Source organism: Pleuronectes platessa, chromosome 21 (assembly GCF_947347685.1).
Source record: "Pleuronectes platessa chromosome 21, fPlePla1.1, whole genome shotgun sequence".
Lineage (NCBI taxonomy): Eukaryota > Metazoa > Chordata > Actinopteri > Pleuronectiformes > Pleuronectidae > Pleuronectes > Pleuronectes platessa.
In genome coordinates, this window is record NC_070646.1 from 6,540,047 (window position 1) to 6,563,862 (window position 23,816).

At 46.5% G+C, this 23,816-nt stretch overlaps 1 protein-coding gene across 2 annotated transcripts; it reads left to right on the forward strand.

Annotated features, from left to right (window-relative positions):
- The first annotated feature begins 56 nt into the window (after positions 1 to 56).
- Positions 57 to 23,685, forward strand: kat6b (K(lysine) acetyltransferase 6B). 2 transcript variants are annotated; one of them, XM_053413625.1, is made up of 17 exons: positions 57 to 447; positions 2,348 to 3,212; positions 7,173 to 7,281; positions 8,664 to 8,779; positions 9,007 to 9,088; positions 9,589 to 9,718; positions 11,296 to 12,260; positions 13,358 to 13,479; positions 13,996 to 14,108; positions 14,228 to 14,369; positions 14,536 to 14,697; positions 15,160 to 15,253; positions 16,866 to 17,097; positions 17,384 to 17,543; positions 17,972 to 18,256; positions 19,111 to 19,402; positions 19,570 to 23,685. In XM_053413625.1, the coding sequence occupies exons 2-17, from the start codon at positions 2,595 to 2,597 to the stop codon at positions 22,386 to 22,388; spliced, it is 6,441 nt and encodes a 2,146-aa protein (XP_053269600.1). In that variant the 5' UTR covers positions 57 to 447; positions 2,348 to 2,594; the 3' UTR covers positions 22,389 to 23,685. The 2 variants fall into 2 exon arrangements, with proteins under 2 accessions (XP_053269600.1, XP_053269599.1); XM_053413624.1 differs by lacking the exon at positions 57 to 447 and adding an exon at positions 1,714 to 1,888.
- The last annotated feature ends 131 nt before the right edge of the window (positions 23,686 to 23,816 follow it).

Genomic DNA, 23,816 nt, shown 5'->3' on the forward strand with positions numbered 1-23,816 from the left:
GGGGGGGAGAAACATGGAGTGCAAAGATAAAATGATCCTGATCGGTGGACATGTTTGATGGAGGGAGAGTGAGTGGAGGTGGTGGAGGAGTGAAACTGACAATATGATGGTAGCATGCGGACTAAAGGGGCGACGGTCCGCTCCACTCCAGTGAAGTGGGGATGTCTACAGTGGGAGAAGAAGAAGAAGAAGAAGAAGGGGGAGGGTACCACTTTGTCACAGGCTGCTGTGTAGATTAACCTTTCAATTAGTTCTTATCAGCTCCCTGCTCCATGTCGCCGGAGCCTTTCCTCCTCCGAGGCGCTGTTGTTGTTTTTATTCTGTGATTTTTTTTTTCCCGGGACGTGGCTGGGATGCGTCTCCGCACATTTCCCCGATTAATGAAGAGGAGTATCCGGGAGAGGAAGAAGCAGGGGGGGAAACTTGAAGAGAGGGAAATAATCGACGGTAAGCTTCCTCGTTTCTTCTTCTTCTTCCATACTTGTTCTATCCCCCCGCGTGGAACTTGAGCCGTGATGTGTTGTGTGTCTCCGCGGCGGATCGTGTGTGTGTGTCATGTCCTCCCGGGTGCACGTTGGGGGGAAGCGAGAGAAACACATGATTGAGGATCGGTGATGGAGGGAGACACTCTCTCCCCCGGCAGTCGTGTTAACTTGTATTCCCTCCTGAACACCTTCCTCCGGGGCTCAGCGGTCCCCCTTGTCGGGAGGTGGTTCGTGAAAAAGAGGTCATGCCAACACAGCGCGTTAATTCCCCTCCCGCTACTTTTATTCCCTTTATTCATCCCGGTTGAATGTTTATTGGAGAATTAACATCTCTTCTTGTGTGTGGAGGGGGAAAGGTGGAGGAAGATAAAGACGAGGAGGAGAAGACGAAGAAGAAGAAGAAAAAAAGGCGATAGTGATACTCCCTTGAATCTGCTGCCGGGAAACGTGTGATTCCCGTTTTTTGGAATGTTTTCACTTTAAACCGCGTTTTATTCCACTAACGCAAACACATGATAGATTTAACAAACAGCCAATTAAAGTCCAAAACGATCTAAATCACTTTCAAGTGTAACCAAGTGTTTCGAGGAGGAATCCGAGTAAAGGTGGCACCCGGTGTTACGCCACTTCCACATGAGGTTAAATACTCCTCCGTGTCACACCGGGAGAACCGGCGCTTCCACGCTCGTTACGTCCCGTTTAACCGTTGATGAGTAAATAAAAACAAGTTGTGGTTTGCGGGGGGCGGCGAAGTTCGCGTAACCGTGCGCGGGTGATCTCGCTCGATCAACCGGCGGCACCTTAAGGGGCGGGTCGAGGGGGCGAAGTGACAGATCGCACAGCCAGTGGCGCGCCGCGTGCACTGCGCTCACACACGGAGATTGACATGTGCTCCATCAAACCAGAAGTCGGATCTCGCCCTCGCAGCCAATATTGAAGTCGCAGGGGGGCGGGCCCATTAGCGGTAGGTACGGGTTTAATGAGACTCCATTGGATTGTAATCAGCGTCATGTCGGATTCATGTAAACTACAACATTGTAACAAAATGGCGACTGTTTAGGTGACAATCGGTAACGCTCGGCGGCGCTTGTCATCTGTCGGCTCGGACTCGGGCTCTTCGTCGCAGCGGTCGCCACCGGGGGGATCGTGGGCTCGTTACGCGGGGCTGTGATCGCTCGGTAACGGCAGCTGTCAACCGGGGAGGCTCCTCGCGCTCGCGGCTCGGTTCCTTCGTAGCGGACGTCGAGCTGTCAAAAAAAAAAAAAAAAAAGTCGCGTGTGGACGAGTAACGGTTAAACTTTACGTGGATTCTGCGCCTTTATTTTTTTGTGGATTTCTTTTGCGTCTGCTCCCTCGTGTCGCAGATTGAGAAACGTCGCGGTTGGAAATAACGTGCAGCGAGTGTAAGTGTTAACTTTGTGTGTTTGTGTGTATGTGTGCGGGTAGGGGGGGGACATGTTAAAAAAATATCTGACCTGCTCAGGAGACGGTTTCTACTTTTTTTCCACCCGGAACTTTCTGCCTGAAGTTTCTCCGGCCGCCGTGTTGTTGTTCGCTGCTTTCTGAAACCGAACCGAGTCTGTTTAGGAACCGACATCTGCTTTTTTCTTCTTCTGCTGTGTGGATTATTACTGTCAGGCAATGGATTAAGTCTAATTTCTTCAGCAGCCATGACAGCTCCTGCATCTGTTTCTTATCCATCTGTTTCTGGTGTTGTAGCACATCTTAAAAGTCCCGCATTCCTCCAGCTTAGCTTTTATACCCACTTTAGAGAATGTGAATAATGAGATCATTTACATGAGAGGTCGCTGTTTTTTGAAAGAAATGCACATGACCCTGTTTGTTCTCTCTCTTGTTTCCAGGTTTGATGTTGGATTGATTTAATCCAGCTCCACTTCAGCTGCTCACCACCTTTCGGGGGAATTAACCCAGTGCCAACTTTTCCTCGAGATCACCGCCAGACACCCAGGATTGAGAGGCCGGGCGTGGATGCTGGCGTGGAACATAACTTTTTGACCTTTTCACCGAGGATGTGGATGTACCCAGTGTTCAGCAGCAGAAAGGGGGAACCTGTATGGATCACATTTTGGTGCGTCTAATTGTTCAACCATGGTAAAACTTGCGAACCCTCTGTACACGGAGTGGATTCTGGAAGCAATACAGAAAATCAAACGGCAGAAGCAGCGGCCGTCGGAGGAGAGGATCTGCCATGCGGTGGCCACGTCCCACGGACTGGACAGGAAGACCGTCGTGGAGCAGTTGGGATTAAGTGTTCACGATGGCTCTATTCTCAAGGTTACAAATAAAGGGAGCACCTCCTACAAGGACCCGGGAAATCACGGAAGAGTTGGGTCAGTCCCGCCCGCGAATGTGTCCGTGCCATCGAAGGAATCTATATGGAGTTCAAGCGATCTGCGCCACATCGATTGGAATAAAATACTTAACAGGGCCATTGAGGGCCTGGATGATAACCACGGCTCCTCGCTGAAGAACATCGAGAGGTATCTGAGGAACCAGGGCGACCTCTCGAACATTGTGGATAACCCCGCTTTCCGGCAGAGGTTACGGCTGGCGGCCAAGCGGTCGGTCAACAACGGCAGGTTGTCCAAAAATGGCCCCCGGTACAAGCTCAGCCACGGCGGGGTCGATCCAAGGGGCTCCCGGTGTCTAACCACGACCCCCTTGGTCCTGACGTCAGTGACACTCCTCCCCCACGAACGAGACCAGGTACACACACCTTGGCCTCTGCATGGTCCTCCCCATGTCCCCCAGTGTCTTCTGTTGCTGTCAGGGAGACACCCCAGTGACCACAGCAGTTAATACACTGCTTATTACTGTGTTATTAATCTCTATCTTCTCACCCAACACGTCCTAAAACTTTTGTGTAGCTCGAACTTTTCCAGAACTTTCACCGGTGGTTCTTCCATGGTAGCAACAGCGAGGAGAGGAATGTTATTGAAAGGACAACTGCTCTCTTAATCTTCTGGTCTCTAGCTCGGCGGATCAGAAGCAACGCCATCTAGAGTGTGTGTCCCTCTGGGGCTGCGTTTCTCTCGGCCTCTATAATAAGAGAGCTTGGATAATCAGAAAGTCATGCTGACAGTGTGTGGTAGGCAGTGTGCTGTAGGCTTCACAGAGGTTATGTAACTCTAGCCTAATGACCTTAAGGGATGTGGCTGGCTGTCTTGTGAGTTGCAAAGCGTTAGTGAGCAGAATTGGGATATTCTGTTGGTAGTTTGCGCCGACACAAACAAGCGTGAACTAGTCCTGTCGAACAGGGCCGAGGAATGGGAGCCGGAGTATGTCTGGCAGGACAGATTTTTTTCTCTTCTCAGGCTTCATGCAGCTGTTATGACCTTTGTGCTCACTGAGATGCCCCAGAGAGGAAATAAAACCATATAAACAAACTTCCAGGTTGCATTGCTTCCGCTGCTTTGTCACCTCGGGGTTGGTTTATAGTTTACAAGGATTGTGTTTCTGTTATAGCTCGCACTTGATTTGCAGGAGAGTGTGTCATGGAAACTTGTTTTGTTTTGTGCGGCCCTATTTAAAGTGTGGTGCACAGTCATCTCAGTAGTTTGTTGTGAAGTCCTTTTTTCTTTTTTTTTTGGCAGCTCGTGTGTTGAGACTGATGAAGGTGAAGTGCAGTCTGGTGGCTGATGCACAAGTTATGCAGCCGAAAGTTGCTCGCAAGCCGCCGTCGGCCTGTTCCCACCAGCTTCTCAGCGAATAATCAGGAAGCGACACCTTGATTCTGCAGCCACAACTGTGACAGTGTCTGTGGTCAGGCCAAAAGTGAAACCGAGATGTGTTTAGAGACACGGTGTCCTGCCCCGGTTCTCATAGCAGAGGAAAGGGCCTGCTGTTTTCCATTTGGAACATTTCAATCTATTGCTCTGGGGCTGATGACATCACCTGGCCCGGCGCAGGTTTACCATTCACTTCAAAAGGGATGAGACGTCGCTGGCTGCTCAGCTGCTGAAGCCCGACGTGTGTTGAGAATAAGAGATAGTTTGAGGTAAAAGGAGCAGTCTTGGTTTAGAGTTTATTAGATTCTGAAGAGACTCTGGCAGGAACAAAGGGAAGGAATGAGAGTTTTTTTTTTTTTTTCTGCTGTGTTATGCAACCACTTGAGCTCTCTCTCTCTCTGTGTCTCTCTGTTTCTCTCTCTCTCTGTGTCTCTCTGTTTCTCTCTCTCTCTCTCTCCACCGGCAGTGTTCTAATAGGACCCCACCCCCTCACTCAGGACAGCCTGCTCTTTTGAAGCAGCGTAATTTCCTGTAATGTACTTAATTTAGAATCCCCAAGTAAATCCTCAGCGTCTCCTCAGCTGTGTTTATTTCTCTATTTGCACATTTTCATGCCGTGCAGATCGCAAATTGCCATTGGTTCTAATCACCAGGCCTAAGAATATTCCCTGATTGAAATTAATTCTCCGGTTCCTGGATGAGACGTCATGGCGCAGTCATTGGAGACTGTGTTATGAAGTGAAGGCTTTCACTTGCCTATCAGCCCCTGAGCGTTTCATCAGCAGAATGCACAGGCTGCACATTAGCACTGATGTCTTATTCATTCCGAGCTCTTTACACAAGTCTTTCTCACTTGTATCTATAATTCTCTTGTACAAATCATATTTATGACGTGCGTTAAACACAAAGTCTGAGTTTTAAGACTCACTGATTTCAGTTTTGCCTCCAGGCTACATAGTAAAAATGACATGTAGTTTTTGTACATAACAAGTAGTAATCACAACCCTGAGGCCGTGTATTCACATGCCTTTGGCTGTATTCTTTCCAGTGATGAAGTAGAATGACTTGTGATCAAGGACAAATACTAATATTTCTTTGTGGCTGCTGCGTGTGAATGTAGTTTGAACTTTCATAAGTCTTTTTAATTGACAGACCTTGTGTAGTCAAGTTAACAAAACGTCAGGGTTATGAGTTGGGCTGCGGCAAGTAATTATTTTCACCATTGATTAATGTTTTTCATTAGTCCATAAAATGTCCTAAAGTAATGGAAAGCACATTTTACGACCTCAACAAACCAATGATGTCATCTTGGCTTGTTTTGTCAGAGTAAAACAATCTAAAATCTAAAGATGGTGACTGAATAGCTAAGAGAGAGAGAAATGATCATATTCAAAGAGCTGAAACCAGAGATTGCAACTTGATAAATTCTCTGTTGATTCCCACAGTTGTTGTTTTGCCAAACATCCCATTCTTTCAGCTCTTGTGGGTTATGAATGATACTCAGGACCACGACTGTTCCACAAGTTTACAGTTGCGGGCTATGTATTTAATATTTCTCCTGTGTTGTGAGACAGAATGAAAATCACTGATGACTCATTGTCTGAGCTGTGGCTCGGCTGTGTTCTAACCGAGAGGTGGTGCCTCATCACAGCAGCGGTTCTGGTGTTTTTGTGTCAGTAATCACATCCCTGCAAGCAGCAGTCAACTCCCAGTGCTAGTGCCGCTTTCAGATATTGACCTGGCAGGTTGGAAAATAGAGTAATCATTGATGTGGCGGTGAACTGCTTCCCCTTCACTGCAACAACTAATTGATACAACAGCAAGGAACAATGGCCAAAGTCACAGCGAGTCCCTGCTGCGTCTCTCCCCCGGGGTTCATTTGGATGGTGTGACAGGTTGTAAAAAGACGCTCCTGTCAAAAACAAAGATCTCCCTTAATGAAACTGTTGGTCTGGAAGAGGTCGGAATCAATGTGGATTCAGAGGTCACAAATTTGGTGGAGGACTGTGGTGATGATCTGCGTCATAGAAACCCAGGGAACTAATTATGGGCATCCCCAGAGTGCCCTTCAAAGCTGCACTCAATTGTCGAGGCCTTAGTGTGTAAACTGATGATGAGGTTGGTTATTTACGGTCACACCCCGTGAGCGTTGTTTACCGTTAAATTCAGGGAAGGAGGCAGCCGCTTGTTTGATGCTCCTCCAGAGGCTCGGGTATATGATCTCATATTTAAAGGGACACCCTGTGAATCCCATAATGCCTCAGTCTGACAAGTGTCTCCCAGGTTCTGACTGGCAGCTGAAAGAGAGATGACACACAAAAAAAAAAGTCTTTCTGCGAAGTCAGCCTCTCTTCGTTGGGAGTAATCAATGAGAAAATCCTCTTAAGCGGCGAGCTCATATTTTACTTCTGAACTTGTGCGTAAGCCCTTAAATGAGTGTTTGTTCTGAGACTTGCAACATTTACAGTGGATCACGGCAGCAACAATGAGAGGCACGTTTTATTATTGAGGTAATTTGATTACATGCTGGTTAATCCTTTCAGACTGGAGTGCAAGCTTTAAGAATCGGATTAAGCCCTTAAACTCTGATTACTAAGATCACTTACCCATTCCGATGTAATGGATAAAGGACGTGGATCTAAAACGCAGCAGATCTCTGAGGATGAGATTCATTTATTATTCATTTCAGGCTGTGAGAACTCAACTCCTTCTCTTCTCTTTTTTTCTTCTTCATTCTCTGAGCTTTTGCTTCTAGTTCATATGTTTGAAGCCGTTTCATTAAATCCACACACTGGTTTTTTATCTCCTCTCCATAACCGGCAGTATGTCTACAGTAAGCTCAAGAAATCCTGACGAGATAAAATGTCAGAAAAACAAACAGAGCCCGTGCCCGTTTCTGTTTTTTAAACAGTTTGTCTCTGTTTGTGTTCCCACCCAGCTCCGGGTCGACCCCATCCCAATATGCAGTTTCTGTCTTGGAACGAAAGAGTCAAATCGGGACAAGCGGCCAGAAGAGCTGCTGTCCTGTGCAGACTGTGGGAGCAGTGGTAAGTCGCCCCGCAGTCACTCACTCACCAGCAAAGCATATTATTTGAAAGTAGAGCCAAATGTTTCCGGTTTTTAGCTTCTGTTTGCTTGGAGTCCTTGAGTTTGTCGACCAGATTCTTATATTTTTTCTAATATGATATCGTTGTTATCCTATGAATGAAGAGAATATTATGGAATCAACCAGGCCCAATGATAAATGTTAATTTTAGAATAGTAGCAAGAAGGGTAGATAAAAATCTAATTTCAAAATGTCTATAGCAGCATTTTGTATATCTATTACCTATTAAATGGTGACTTTTCAGGAAATTCACTTGGCTAAATATTTGTTCAAAATGCCTGAAGCCTCTCAAAAATCAAAGCACTTCAACTTATTGAAGCCCTACAAATTCATTATATTAATGGTGACATAACCATTCATTTTAAGTGATATTAAAGCATCCTTAGCTTTAAGACTAGAGACAAATCAGTGATTATGGACACATTTCTGTCTTGTGACGATATAGAGTTATTATCGTCATATAACCGAACCCCCGGCAGCATCAGTCATCTGCATCAGTCGAGCAGATGTTACATTCTTCCTCCACATTTTTCACTTCCCTTTAAGGGATTTATTGGGAGCACAGTGTTCAGATTGAGTGTTTGAAGGGATGTAAATTGCTTGCAACCCTCAGTGGGCTCAAGAAGGGCAGATGCTCCGTAAGTGGCCATTATAGAATCTGAAATCATTTTCGCTCCATTCAGGTTCTTCTTATAGCGTGCACCAGGCGCACTGGATCAAAAGATCAACCCTTTCCCCTGTGCAGATTGGTGGCATTTCCTTTACAGTTCTTTAGCTCCACACAAAAAGCGGCTAACCCCCCATAAAATTACCTCTGCCAAGGCGTCATTTATGTTTGAACAATTATTTTAAATGCCGTAAGGAATTGTTCTCCTGGTGACATTTTTATAGCTCAAATTTGACTAAGTAGTGTCGAGGTGGTTTTCATTAACCGCTCCTAGTGTACACAAATTGTTCTCTGACTGTAAAACAGCTGTTTTACAACCATGAGAGGGAGCAGGGTGAGGGAGAAGGCAGGCGTTTACATGGCTTTCATGGATCGGCTTCCATTAGAATGAGTGCTGCTACCGTTTCTGCCTCGTTAGGATCAAATTATCTGTAATTAGCGGCTCAGATGTTTGATCGCACTGTTTTTAGGCACAACTTGTGGCGGGGGCAAAAAATGTGTTGCGGACATGAAGGCCCTCCATTGTTTTCGGTGTTGTAATGTGTTAATATTTAACCTGACTGTGTGAATAAATGGAAAGTCTTATTCTGTGGCTCTGTGACTCAGTGTCGGTGAAAGTGTGTCAAGCTAAAATGCATTTCTGCTTCCATCTGAAGGGCATCCATCATGTCTGAAGTTTTCCCCCGAATTAACCTCGAATGTGAAGAGATTACGGTGGCAGTGTATCGAATGCAAAACCTGCAGTTCCTGTCGAATACAGGGGAAAAACGCTGTAAGTATAACGTTGCATACATCTCAACTCACACCCTGTTCTTGTGTTGGCTCGGATGTAGATCTCATTTTGTGCCTCCCTGAGGATTTTCTGGTTTTCCCTCAGACTTTTAAAGCCTCTCTTGTGCACAATTGGGCTTATTTCTCCAAAAGACTTTAAATGACGGGAGGGGTGTTACATGTACGCAACAGGGACATCCCTCACACATGCCTGCTGTTCCCTTTCAGGACGAGATGCTATTCTGCGATTCATGTGATCGGGGCTTTCACATGGAATGCTGCGACCCACCGCTTTCAAGAATGCCAAAAGGTGAGGTGTTTACACTGTCTGGCTTCTCTGTTTCCTCCTCCGCTGTCAAATCAAAGCCTTTTCTTCACAGACGGCCATTTGGGGCTGTCACTCAGCACACTGTGAGGCTGCAGTGGCTTATTAGGAGCTTTGCATGCATATCAAATTATTCCAGCATCCCCGGGGAGATTTGCTATCTCTGGATTACAGGACTGACCCCACGGCGAGGCTTGTAATGATGGTGCACGTACTGTAGTAGGACATTTGGCAGGCAATTCAACCAAGTCACATAGCTTTGCTCAACAGTCTGACACGAAGTCTATTCCTCTGGACAGAGAATTGACCCAATGTTTTTCTTATGGATTTTCGCTTTGTGCTGAGTAATTGATTGTCATTGTGAGCTGGTGGGATTCTCGCCAGTTCGCGGTATTAAAGGAGATGTTTCAAATGAATATACTGTATGTCCTCCGAATTGATGAACCCAACCCAAACGCTGCTCTCTGTGTTTGGACACCCTCCAGGAACCTGGATCTGCCAAGTATGCAGGCCAAAGGACAACGGGAGAAAACTGCTGCACCAGAAAGCCGATCAGATCAAACGTCGATATGCAAAGCCAATCGGAAGGCCCAGAAATAAGCTCAAACAAAGAATGTAAGTGTGAAAGAATCTGTAAGAAGAAACGCTCCTGTTGAAAATAATGAGATGGCACTCTATCTGACTCCTTTGCTAATAACCGGGAACACAGCAGCATTCTAAAAAAAGGTTCAACGCGGTTACAAATATAGTTTTCAAAACAACCCCCAGGTTAGCCTGACAGTAAAATGATTACCTCATTGTATCATTGTAAACATCCAGCGCAGCTTACAGGCCGACTCCGGGGTTCAGCCGACCTGCTGTCGTGTGCTGTGTTGTGAGGTTCCTAATCTGAGCAATTACTTTGATGAGCACAGTCACAGATAGCTGATAGAAAATTATGTTCAAAACTCCAAAAAATAAGACCCCTGACTGTAGTGAACTCACCAAGCTGTGAAGAAATCAAGACACGAAACAAGGAAATTCTAATCATAATTAGTTACTGACTCAGCACAATTCAAATTTACTGAGTTGTTTTGGGTGACTGTGCACCCAGAATCTCCAAAGCCTTTCTCTTAAAGAAATAATTAACAAGCTCTGAGATTGAAATTCAACTCAGATACTTTATCAATTAAAGCAAAACCACAATGTTTAAGTATTGCATTATTTTAAAAGTCTATTATTTATAATTTTACTGAATAAAACCATATGAGTATTGTAAGCAATCGGTATTCAAGCCATTATTCAGCGTGGTCCCTTTTGAACAACATCCTGTGATACATTACAGTGTTAGATTATATAATTGTGCAAGTGCAATGTTGTGACAGCTCTTCACTGTTGCAGCCGGTAAAGGTGACTATCTTTCTATAGTGTTAGGAAGGTTTATTAATGATATTGCACCATATTTCAGATTTTTATAAACTGTTTTATTTTTTAAAGTGTTGATCTGCAATGTAACTAGTAACTAACTAGTAACTGTACATGTCAGATGAATGCAGGGGAGTTCATCAAGAAGCGTGATATGAAAACACGTGATTAAAGCGCACAAACCCCAGAATTGCTGTTGACTAAAGCTGCTTTCAGACGTGCACTGGACACCGCAGCTCCTCCACATTTTCTCCGGAGCTGGTGCATGTGTGAACGCTAATATCCGAGTGAGACGCTCCACAGTTTCTGTGGACTTTCTCCGCCTGGTCTGATAGTATAATGGCCGTATAAATCCAGGATAATTCCCGGCGTGACAGGCACAAAAAAAGGAAAAAACTAACATCTCCTGGTGAAAAAAAGTAGTCGTACCTGAGAAGACGCCAACGAATGTCTCTAGAGAGTTTGCGGTGATAAGAGCCGGTGTCTGTGTTGTCAAGAACATCATGTGATCTCTGTAGAAGAGGTAATGCGTCACTTCCTGCCTCTGCACCCGGTTGCTCCATCTCTCGCCTGAATGACATGGTGAATTCGATACCGTTTCAAACGTCTCTGTGCAGAGAACCTCACGCTGTGTTATGCATGTGTGAAAGGCAAACTGCGGATAATTTCTGTAGCCAATTCTTCGGCTTTAACCCGCGGGTCATGTCTGAAAACGGCTCATATGTGCTTATGCAAGTGAGATGTGACCTTTTAAAACACACTGTCTGTTGTTGTTCTTGTCTTTGCAGCTCTATAACCCGTGGTGACGGCTGCATGGTAGCACTTGGAGGAAGGGGGTCACCTGGTAGGGGTCAAAAGATTACCGTCTGTTCCACACCTTCATCTGGTCATGCTGCATCTGTGAAGGACGCAAGAGACAGATTGGCTGTTGCAGACCCCTGTTGTGCGGTCAACGCCACCCAATTCACCACTTCCACCCCCACCACCACCACTCTACCCCTCACGCCCACCTCCACCCCAGCTACACTCACCGTTAACAAGAAAACCAAAGGGCTTATCGATGGGCTTTCCAAATTCTTTACCCCTTCTCCCGTGGGCCGTCGCTCGCGCCCTGTAACCGCCGAGTCCCCCGCCAAACAGTTAAGCTCTCGAGACAAGGGTGCGCCCAAACTCTCCATGCCCCCAGAGCTGTTTACCTTCGCTGCTGACGCCACGCAAATGATTACCCTCTCGTCCTCTGCACTTCCTCCGGCACCTACGCTGCCAGGATTTAGCCCCCCCTCGCAGGTGTCCAGCAGCTCCACCTCCGCTAACTCGCCCCAGAGCTCTTCCAGCCAGTCTAGTGTTCCTTCCCTGAGTAGTCTCTGTAATAGCAGCCAACTGAAGGGACTATTTGACGGACTTTCTCACATTTATACGACTCAGGGACAGTCGCGGAAAAAGAGACTACCTTGCTATGCGCCGCCTAAGCGCATGCATCATAAGCAGGATTCCCCTCACGCATCCAAAACGGGGCCCCAGCCTCTTGGAAAGAACGAGTTTACTAAAAATAGGCTACACTCCACATCTGCGGGGCCGGGCCGACCCAGAGGACACCCATTTAAGATGGTCAGTCGTTTCAAACGTAACCCCTTCCTTAAAAAGCACAGGACACTAGGCAGGCTGAGGTATAAAGTGAGCCCTCAGAAGGGACCCCCCTCGCCAGGAAAGGGAGACTTGACAGACGGAAGAATTAAGCCTGAGAATAATCATGGTAAGCAAGGCTCGAAACTCCAGCCAAGACCTGCGTCTCCTCACCTTTAAGTTTCTTCTTTGTTTTGTTTTGAAAGCTTAACACTCGCAGTTTTTATTTTTTTCCAGACTAGAGCTAATCTTTTCTTTGCGAGGACACCCTCAACACTCTAACAGACTACTAATCTTCTGCTTAATTTGAATTCTTTTAGTGTCTTAACCCAGTTTCGTTGCGTTTTTGACTTGGCTGCGGAGTTCACGTGGCTTCCATCCTCTCGCCCGTTGGCTTTTTGTCATAGTGCATGGCCCACTAACCCCCTCATGCTCCTTGCTCTGCTCTTGACCCTCTGCTGTAGTGCCCACATTGTGATCACTACATAGTAGAGGCTGTAGTCACATCAGTGCTCCTCCTCATCCCACCCTCACTCTCCAAATCACTGTCTCCACTCAGCCTCACTTCCAGTGGTCATTACACACATACAACCCAGTGATTCACCCACCCAAGTTGACATGATGATTATAGCCGGAGGTGCAGCAACCCTTACATTTCATGGTCTTCAGGAGTGAAGTCACAGTTTAAGAAATCACACGTAGGAAAAACAAACGGCTATATGTTTCAAGCACTTCTAAGCAATAAACTGCACAAACATAGTTACTGCAGCAACATTCCCATAAATATGCTAATGACAGATCACTTCCACACGTAATGGGTTTTTGTTTTGGTGGTTAAGTCATGGTGTTGCTGTCTTTCATAAAATTACCGCCTGCTTTCCAACATCAGTTGCTTTTCATGTCGACACTTGCTCTCTTCACTGCATCTGCTTCTTAATTCATGGGAAACTGTCTTGGTGGATGACTAAGCACATGAAAGCGGTTACGCAATTAGAGTGATTTAGTTTCACTTCATTACATTAGGGATTTTCATATAAACATGCAAAGATGATACATTATGAAATTCCTCAGAGACATGGCCTCAAACAGGCTCAGCAGCAGCACTCACAGTATAAGCACATTTGCATAAAATGCATTTATGAGATTATTCAGCCACGGCTGCTTCAAACAGGCCGCTGCTGATCTGCTATCTGATGGGTTGATGTCGTGTTATTGTGCTTGTAACAGGCCACGACGGGGACCTGCGCGTGAAGCAGGAGGCCCAGGCCGACCTCGCCGCCATGTCCAGAGACCACGTCAGAGAGGAGGACATCGAGACGTTCAAGTGTGTCCAGGAACTCGCTGCACAGGTGAACAAACAAAGCCGACATTCCTCAACATCTACTCCTGTTTAAGGCTGCAATATTTATATTTAATAATAATCTCATTCATCCTCAGTAATATGCACGTCTAATTCTGTCAGGTCAGCATTAACAGTTGAATTGTTTTTAGAGTAACTGAGCAGTTTGAAAAGTTAAGGATTCTGGTGGGTGAGACGGGTGACATTATTATATTATGTATGATGATAAACTTAATTTATATAGCACTTTTAACTATGGAGTTAAGAAAAAAGTAGGTTACACACAAAAACAAAACACAACTTGTCCCAAACCTGCTAAAAGCTTAGGGATTTAAAAACAAAGTAAGAAGATATTTAAAGGACAGTAAATAAGATACAAGTTACATTTAGTTAATTTTCACATGAGATCTATGAACTATAGTTACTATGACAGTTTATATAAGAATAATAGAAGCTTGTGAATAGAGACACTATCTTTGAATTATGTGGGTCACTATATTTATGTGTTTGTTCCGTCTTTTCGCAGAGAACTGGATCTCTGATGAACACAGACTCCTTGCGTTGCCCTGCCGTTATCGAATTTGGGAAATATGAGATTCAAACCTGGTATTCGTCACCTTACCCGCCTGAATATTCAAGGTAATGTTGATTCTTTCACCACAATTTGAATGCCAGTTTCTTTCCAACATCCTTTTTAAAAATAAAATATCTATTCATGCTGAAGTACAAACTGCGGCTCTCCCTTTTGTCTCCACCAGATTACAAAAGCTTTATCTGTGCGAGTTCTGTCTGAAGTACATGAGAAGCAAAAACATTCTCCAGAGGCACACAAAGAAGTGTGGCTGGTTCCACCCGCCAGCCAATGAAATCTACAGAAAGGACAACCTCTCTGTATTTGAGGTCAGCTTCCCTTCACAGCAATAAAGCAATAACTGTATGCTGCATGAGATTCCACTGAATGGGCTCCGGGAGGGAGGGAGGGAGGAGGAGGAGGAGGAGGAGGAGGGAAAAATGGGAACGGTTTGAACAGTGTCCTCTTGCTCTTTTTTTTTAATTCCGTGCTTAGGTTGATGGAAATGTCAGCAAACTATTCTGCCAAAACCTCTGCCTGTTAGCCAAGCTTTTCCTGGATCACAAGACCTTGTATTATGATGTGGAGCCGTTCCTCTTCTACATACTGACAAAGAATGATGAGAAAGGCTGTCATCTTGTGGGCTATTTCTCCAAGGTAAGAGTTACAGAGTGATTATATGGGAAATGAAGGAATACCGCACACCATTTTTGAATGGCGACACAGACTGACCTGTGCATTGTTGTATTTATCTTTATTCCCACAGTAGTGCTTAAGCGCTGAGTCAGTTAATGAGTCATAACAGAAACACCAAGTATTCACGTCCTCTCAACTGTGTGGATTTGCTCCTTTAATCTTTATTACAGAACTTTAAATTAGATCTAAAAACAGTTTTAGTTAGACAAAGTAAACCCATTTTTAAGAAGAGCTATAGAGTCATATTGTAGCCATAATAATTCAGAACCGAGTAAACCTCTTAGTGTGAGCTCATCACAGTGTGTGTGTGTGTGTGGTGTGCACGTGCATGTGCACTGCTTTAGACAAGGACAATGGCAGGTGCAGTAAATTGCCAGCTTCAGCAGAGCTCTGACATACTTGATCTGTTTCTCCTTCCCTCAGGAAAAGCTTTGCCAGCAGAAGTACAATGTCTCCTGCATAATGATCATGCCTCAGTACCAAAGGCAAGGATTTGGAAGGTTCCTTATTGATTTCAGTAAGTTCCTTAATGCTTTCTTAGACCGCTGGACTGGCTTTTCTTTTCTCTCCCTCCCTCTCTCTCCCTCTCTCTCTCTCTCTCTCCCTCTCTCCCTCTCTCGTTGGTCTTGACAAACAATTCCAGATTAAGGGCTGAATTTGTTGCTTGTGGCAAGGTGCTGTTATTTGGTTAAGGCTTTGAAGTGACCTAATCAAGAGTATTCGAGTTCAGTGCTCAGGCAATCACAGCAGATTAGCCCTGATAAACATTACATTATGGCTGCATACATTATTTGACGGCCAATAGCATTTCAGCATCGCCTGAAGAACGTTTCACAGAAAATGCTCCCAATTCTCTCTCTCTCTGCCTCAGATGTGATGAGGTGTAGATGCTCCTTTTCCTTTTTAGTCCAGTAATGCAACATATACAATATTTAAAGCCTCGCGGTCCACTTATGAAAATAGTCGCTGCCTTGAGTGGATTTCTGTGTTCAGTGTTCTTCCTTTTTTTTTTTTTTTTTGACATTATAGGCGTTTTATTATTTCCAAGAGTTGTCTCTTTGCTGAGTTTGTGTGTGATGAAGAGAAGTGGAAAAGGGAGCGAGTGCGGAGAGGGAGGCAGGGCGGTAATGGAGCATTTGATTTCCTGTTCACTTTGGGAGCCATTGAGACACAGAGATGCGAGAGGATCTGTGATATTGAGAGTGTGCTGATAACAAAGACGGGGATTAAGGGAGACTGAGCACAGCTGAGTTCTGAGCTCTTTGAAGGCTTTATTGGAAAATGTAGCTTTGGAGCTGGAAGTTGTTTCGATTAAGCTTTTCTGTTATATTGGACTGTATTAGAGGAACACTTTGTCTCAGGTAGCCGTGAGAGCACAGACTCAGTGGGCGCTTGTGTAAAAAAAATAAAAAAAATGGCTTCTTTCAAATAATAACTCACCCTTAAAGCACCTCTTTAGTGTTATTAATGATAATATACTTGTGAAATCACACAGAATGAAACATTACTGTTTTCAATTAATTGATTTGAATAATCATCCCTAAGTGTTTGTTATCACAGGCTCCTCTTCTTAGCTGTAGTAATGAATATTGTGATGATTACTGGAATATTATGTGTTCACTGTTTGGTGATTAGATTTGCTTGTTTGGTTCTCGGTAGTGGGTGCACATTAGAAGCCATTAATTAATTTATTGCCCGCTCATAATGGATGACCCTTGACAGGGCTGCTATAAAACTAATTAAACACAGATACACATTAGTATTAGGTGTTTTTTTTCCTCCCTTGTACGTTATCTCTCCTAAGTGCAGTCTCTTGTGAGCAATGATATCCAGCTGCTTCTCTGTCGCTTTGCCTCCTCTGAACTCGCCTCGCTCAGCCTGCTCTGTTGCCCTTGACAGCGTGTATCACAGCATCTGACAGAGGTTGAAGGGGAGAAAAAGTGATTGCCTCATCTCCCTTTATACTGTGTGAAGGTGAAATCCTAAGCAGGGTTCAGTGTCACATCCCCACATGAATATGCAATCCATAATGGTGGGTGAGGGGGTGTATATTGGATTGCAGTTTGAAATAACCCCGGCCTCTAGCTTGACTAAAGCATTTTGTTTTTGTTTGAATTGTGTCTTTTTAGGTTACCTTCTCACCAGGCAAGAAGGACAAGCCGGCTCCCCGGAGAAGCCCCTGTCAGATCTGGGTCGCTTATCTTACCTGGCATATTGGAAAAGTGTCATACTGGAGTACCTTTATAAGCACCCAGATAAACACATCAGTGTTAAAGGAATAAGCAGGGCCACTGGGATGTGTCCGCACGACATCGCCGCTACTCTCCAGCAGCTCGGCATGATTGACAGACAGGATGGCAGGTCAGTTTCCGATCCGCAGTCTCCTTCAGCCGGCGCTGCCACTTCTGTACGCTGTCTGACTTATCCAGGCCATCGGGTATTTTTAACAGCGTATCCATTAATGCCGCTGAATATTGACAGAAGTAAGTCAGGTTAAGCACCCCCAAGGACACGGAGCACCTGGTGTCCCGAAGAGCTCGTCTTTGTACTCATATTTAACCACATGTCACCTCCTGTCTGAGTTATTTCTACTCTGGCTCATTCTTCTGCCGACACAAACTCAAGGGCTTTTCTCATTGTGACGCAGGATTGTGTTGATCAGAAGAGAGCGGCTGATTCAGAGGCACAAGGACACGCAGAGGGCGAACCCGCGTCAGAACGACGTGGACCCCGACGCCCTACGCTGGACGCCCTCCACAAGCATCAACGCTGTCTTGTCCGAGGAGGAGAGGGAGGCAGAAATGGATGTATGTCACCTCGTTCAATTATCAGGCGCTAGTTATTTGGTTACACATGCCTGCAATGCCGTGACTGAATGTTTGTTTGATGAGCTAAGGAGTTCAAATATAGGGCATTAATGGGAAAAGCATTCTCACTGTCAGCAGGCATCTAATGTTGTGCAAAATTGCCCTAAATCAGTTACCTACATAATTAATAGTGCTGAATATTCCATGAAATTCAATCTTACAACGGTTGCTTAATGGAAATGTTTCCTCCATGACGGGCCGGCATCCAATCGGCACGCTGCTTTTATAACCAGGAGAAACCTACAGTGATTCATTTGTCATGATGTTAATTCCAATCTCTTGTTTTCCCATTAGCCTCGTTGCTCAGATGTTGGCGCCGTGCGTGCGCCTTTCCCAGAGATAATGCGTCTTGTCTGTTTAATTACCAGGCTGAGCGGCTGAAGGAGCAGGCCAGTTGCTGGGAGAAGGAGGAGAGAGAGGGCTACATGATGACTCACAGTAGCAGACAACCTCTCACAAAGGTCCACTGCAAGGTCCCCTACAGGACGTATGAGCGCCGCCCCGCGCCTCCCTGGGCCCGGCGCATCCAGCAGTTGCAGGACGTCAGCGATGATGAAGCGGATGATGACGAAGACGAGGAAGACTCCGACGGCTCTGATGGCTCACCACCCATCCTGACAAAAGCCCACGCGATGCTCGCAGCCAAGAGAAAGGTGACTTTTATTGTTTGTTGGACGTGATTCATCTTTAGCGCCACAGCAAGCTGCCCTTTTCCCCCTCTGTGGTTATCTGGGATTTTATTCCATAACAAAGTGGAATTGAATGTATATCACAAGATTTTTCCCTTCATTAGGGACCATGTTGTGTACTCTAGTGAGATGGAAAGGTTTGATAAATATTCATGAATTCACTGGAGGGTTCAGTGGCTTCTTCTTGTCATCTGCAGCCTCCCCGCGTGCCTGCAGCTGTAGATAATAGATTGTGTTTTCACTGCTGGTGTCGAGACTGTGCAGGATAAACCTTGTACTATTGTCAGTGGTCATGGTTAATTTACTGCCCTCCTCCATGCTATTCACATCTGTTCTGTTTATATGGCACTGCCCCCTTGTGCTGGAGATAATATTACAGCCAGCTGCGTGGTGTCAGGGAGACCTTATCAGCAGAAACTGTATGGAAACCAGAGGAGAATGACAGTGGCTGTTGGGGTTTATTTCAGTGCATTAGTTACAGTATTGATTTCACATTCTTCTTGTGGAGGATTTCGGAGGAAGAGCGGTTGAGTCATAGGGAGCCGGTGGGAAATGACTGGAGAATGTAAAATACAGACTGTGGTTTCTGTTTTCTTTGCCTGTCTCATTTGTGGTTTTCCTCCCTAGTCTGCTTCGCTCAAACGTTTAGTCTAACAGTGCGGTTTAAACCGTTTAACATTCAGCACAAAAGCCTGAATGGATTTCTGCTCTATCCTCATGGAGGTCATCCACCTAGTGCCCTAGTTTTTCAGTGTGCAAAGCGGATTTCACGAGGTTTTACCGTGTTTTCATGGGCTGTTCTCGTGTTTGTGTTTCAGCGAACCATCGTCCTTAAGAAGAGAGGGCGTAAGAGAAAGAGAATAAACAGCAGCGTAACAACAGAAACCATCTCTGAGACGACGGAGGTGCTGAACGAGCCCTTCGACAACTCCGAGGACGAGCGCCCGATGCCCCTGCTGGAGCCGACCTGCAGAGTGGGCGAGAGGGAGGAAGAGGAGGAGGAGGAGGAGCGGAAAGACAAGCTGCCGATTATGCCAATAAAACGGCGGCGAGGTCGCCCGAGGCTGGAGAAAAATGCACGGAAAGACAATCTTGAACACTGGAATGAAGGTATTTGCATCTTGAGTGTCATAAAAAATACCCACTATTATTCTACATTGAAACCATTATTATTGAAGTGTGTTATTTCTCGTAGAATCATTTTACCACAGAATGTTCGTTCTCTCTGACAAAACAAAAACAATGTGGTTTTCTTGATTGTTATTTTTGTGCGATAGGAGCTGACGTCCTCTCTAAGAGACCCGGCAGACCCCGTCTAGTGAAACGGAAGAAAGGCTGGCCCAAAGGAGTGAAACGTGGCCCTCCCAAATGGAGACTAAAGAATGAACGAAAGATGGGCTTTAAGCTCAACCTGTACACGCCCCCGGAAACCCCAATGGAAGCGGAGCAGCACCACATTCAGACTGAAGAAGCAAAAGAGGAACCAGACCAGGATGTTGCCGGCACAGACAAGGACAGCAAAGCCGGCAGAGGCGTGGCCAGTCCGGACATCATGTCAGAGAGGCTCCCCTCTGAGCCCTCGAGTCCCGCTGACCACGCCTCACAGAAGTCCAGCTCCCCCGAGGGATCGCCCGTCGCTTCGCCGGTCTGCTCACCTGCCGCCTCGCCTGGCCCCTTCTCCCCGCGGCCTGACGACAGAGAGGATTCCCCCGAACCACCTGAGGATGACCAGCAGGAGAGTGAACACGAGCAGGAGTTCCCAGCCAAAGATGCGGAACACAGCACACAGGGAGCTGTATCACTGGAGAATGAGGAGGAGGAGGAGGAGGACGAGCAGAGAACTCAAATGGAGGATCAGGATGCGGATGACGAAGAGGACAGTCACACGAAGACGGAAGCACCTGAGAGCAGCAAAGCAGAGTTGGAACAGAGTTGGAAAGAGATGCCTGAATGCCCCCCACCTTTTTTAGATCCAAAAGAAGACAATGACTCTGAGCTGAGTCAGCAGGTTTCTACAGTACAATGTAGTGATGAGGAACAAGCTACCGCTGCAGAAAGCATCCAGGACACAGCGACTGACACAACAGTAGCATCACCACCATCTGAAGCTGTAGCAGTTGCTCCAGTAGCAGCCGTGGACTCTGATAACCCTGTGGACTCTGAGTCAGAGGAAGAGAGCACGCCGAGCCCTTGTCCGGATCAACTGCCTTCTCAGAGCGCCGAGAGGCAGACAGTCAGCCCCGTGCTGAGGGAGGATCCCCCAATCTGCACCGAGATTGACTCAGAGACGGCTCAAGCTGTTCAGTCCCTGACGCAGGAGGCCGAACAAGAGACCGTTTTCCAAGAGTGTGTGGAGAGCCAGGAGCCCTGCAGGAGCCTGCAGACCTACACCCACGTGGCCCAGAGCCCCCAGCTCACCTCGCTGGACGACTGCCCTCAGTCAGACCACAGCAGCCCCCTCTCCTCCGCGCAGTCCCATCCGAGTCAGTCAGTGCGCTCCGTCAACAGCCCGGCTGTCTCCATCCTGGAGAGCGGCTACACTCAGATCAGCCCCGACCACAGTGCCATCTCAGTGCCCTCGCTCCACAACATGGAGACGAGCCCCATGATGGACGTTCCGTCCGTCTCAGATCACTCGCAGCAGGTCGTGGACAGTGGCTTCAGCGATCTGGGCAGCATCGAGAGCACCACGGAGAACTACGAGAACCCCAGTAGCTACGACTCAACCATGGGGGGCAGCATCTGTGGGGCAGGCCCCTCCCAGAACAGCTGCTCCTATGGCAGCATCCCCCCCAGTGGCCTGGCCCAGAGCAGCTGTGCCGTGAGCCAGCAAATGGCTGCAGTCAACCCTGGCAGCTGTGGCATGATTCAGCAGAACAGCCTGAGCTCGCCGCCCCACTGCAACGTGAAGTCGCCACAGGGCTGCGTGGTGGTGGAGCGGCCTCCCAGCAACAGCCAGCACAGTCAACACAGCCAGCGCAGCCAGCACAGTCAACACAACTCCCACAGCAGGCACGGCCCACACAATCAGCACAGCCAACACAATCAGCATGTTCCACACAATCAGCTCAGCCAGCACAGTCAACACAATCCCCACAACCAGCATAGTCACCACCACAATCACCACCTGCAGCACAATCAGCTCAGCCAGCACAATCAGCACCCTCAGCATAGTCTTCACAATCAACACGGTCAGCACAGCCAGCAGCAGCCCATGGCCCAGTGCGCCATCCCAACCAACTTCACCACCACCATGCAGCTGGCCGACATCCCCGAATCCGGCAACCCCAACTTCGCCCTCTACGAGAGGATCAACCACCAGGGGGAGTACAGCGGCGGGCACTACTCTCAGTCGTCTGGCCTCAGCCTGGCCAAGCTGCAGCAGTTCACCAACACGTTCATCGACCACCCTCACTCGCTGCCTTTCAACCACTCGGCCTCACATCCCATAACATCTTATGCAAACACGCCCTCGCTCTCATCGCAGCACTCCAGCCTGGTCTCCCTGTCCCAGACGCCCCATCGAGTCCCCAACCCCCAGGTGCAGGCCACCATGACCCCTCCCCCGAACCTCAGCTCCCCGCCGCCCATGATGCTGCAGCGCAACATGGGCATCTCGCCCTCGCAGCGGATCCAGCCCCAAATGGCCTCCAAGAGTCACATCTCTGCACGCTCCAAGTCGGCCCCCCTGTCCCACCACCAGCAGCAGATGTACGCCCGGCCGCCACAGACCGTGGCCATGCAGGCGCCATCGAGGACGCTGGCCTCCATGCCGCGCATGAACATGAGCATGAACATCATGCAAGCGCCCGCCTACAACGTCAACTCCATGAACATGTCCTCCCTCAACGCCATGAACGGCTACAGCATGAGCCAGCCCATGATGAACAGTGGCTACCATGGCAACCATGCCTATATGAACCAGTCACCCCAGTACTCTATGCAGATGGGCATGATGGGAACACAGCCATACCCCCAGCAGCCCATGCAGGCTCCACCACATGGCAACATGGTGTACACTCCAGCTGGACACCATGGCTACATGAACACGGGCATGGCCAAGCAGTCCCTGAAAGGACAGTTCATGAGGCGGTGACTCCGGCCGGACCAAGCTGGTTCCTCTCACGTGCATCCTGCTGTTTGAAGATGCACTGATCTGGCCTTGTTTTATTTTGATTTTTTTTACATTTTTTGTTTTATTACTTAAAAACCAGCAGCAGCACTTGGAAAGAATGCAACATTTTTTCATCGATGAGTCAACTTTGAAGCTAATGTTTAAAAAAAGTATTTTTGTTCCTCCAGATGGGAAGCCTTACATCATTACGATGAAAATCTATTTAATTAGTGTTAGTGTCTCGGATGTGTCTTTTAGAGTTGGGCGGGGTTCGGATCTCAGACGTAGAGATGTCATCAGTGCTCTTGCAGTCGTGTAGCAGCCTCAAATGAAGCCATTTAATGTGCCTGCTACAAGTGGAGTTAGTGGCTGTTTGAACCTGTTCAGTGTACCTGTCTAACAGTGCTGGCGATTAGTTTGTACTATACTCATGCCTTTGTATATTTAAATTATTGTACTTATTTTGTAAAGTGACAACTAGCATGCTTCAGTCTCTGTTAGTGACAGTGCATTGAGTAGTACTGTACAAGTGTTGTGCTTAATAGCAAGCCATTTTAAAGATATCTGGCCTTTATTAGGTTTCCCTCCGCGGGGAGAAAGATGAAACTATATTTTGTTAATTCTAATAATGTAAAGAAATGTAAACTTAGTCCTGTTTTCTGTTCTGGTTTGAGAGGTTTTATTGCTATGTATGTATACTTCTGAAGTCTTTTTGTAACAGATCTCCTTGAGGCAGCTTTCTGTTTAATAAAGCAGACTGATTTCTGTCAAAAATAACAAAGCATATCTCAGTGTTTGTACCCAGAGAGATTCTAAAACATTTCAAAGTGTCCAGAAGTGTGGCAGAATGTAAAAAGAACTAAATGATTATAACGACAAATAACGAGAAAGAAAATATAAATTTAGTCCAAAGTCGATATTTTACATAATGCCTTTAAAAAGCTACGTTTTCATTCCATCTGTAGATTTGTTTTCTATCTTTATAAAATGTTGGATTTATATTTTACCGAAGTGTAGAAGAATAGCGCCTGTGAATAGACCAAACTAAGCTAATGGATTGCATGTAAAACGCAACTTGTACTTGTGTTTTTGTTTATATTGCTCTTTTGTAGCCTTTGTACCTGTACAGAGTTGCTGGTAAAGAAACGGGGGGGAAATACCTGGCTATGTGCACAAAAATGGGACAGAATGACATTCTTGTATTTATGACTTTTCTCCTTTTGTCAGTCACTTCAAATGCTGTACATTTTAGCATAAGAATAAATTATGATTGACCATGTACCTGATTGTTCTCCTTTTAATTTGAAGCAGCCAACGAGAACGCGGTGCTAAATGTTGAATTTGTGGGTAATTAATGTAATTACAAAAAGTAATTTGCGATAGACGACCAGAGGCAAAACAGGGGAACTT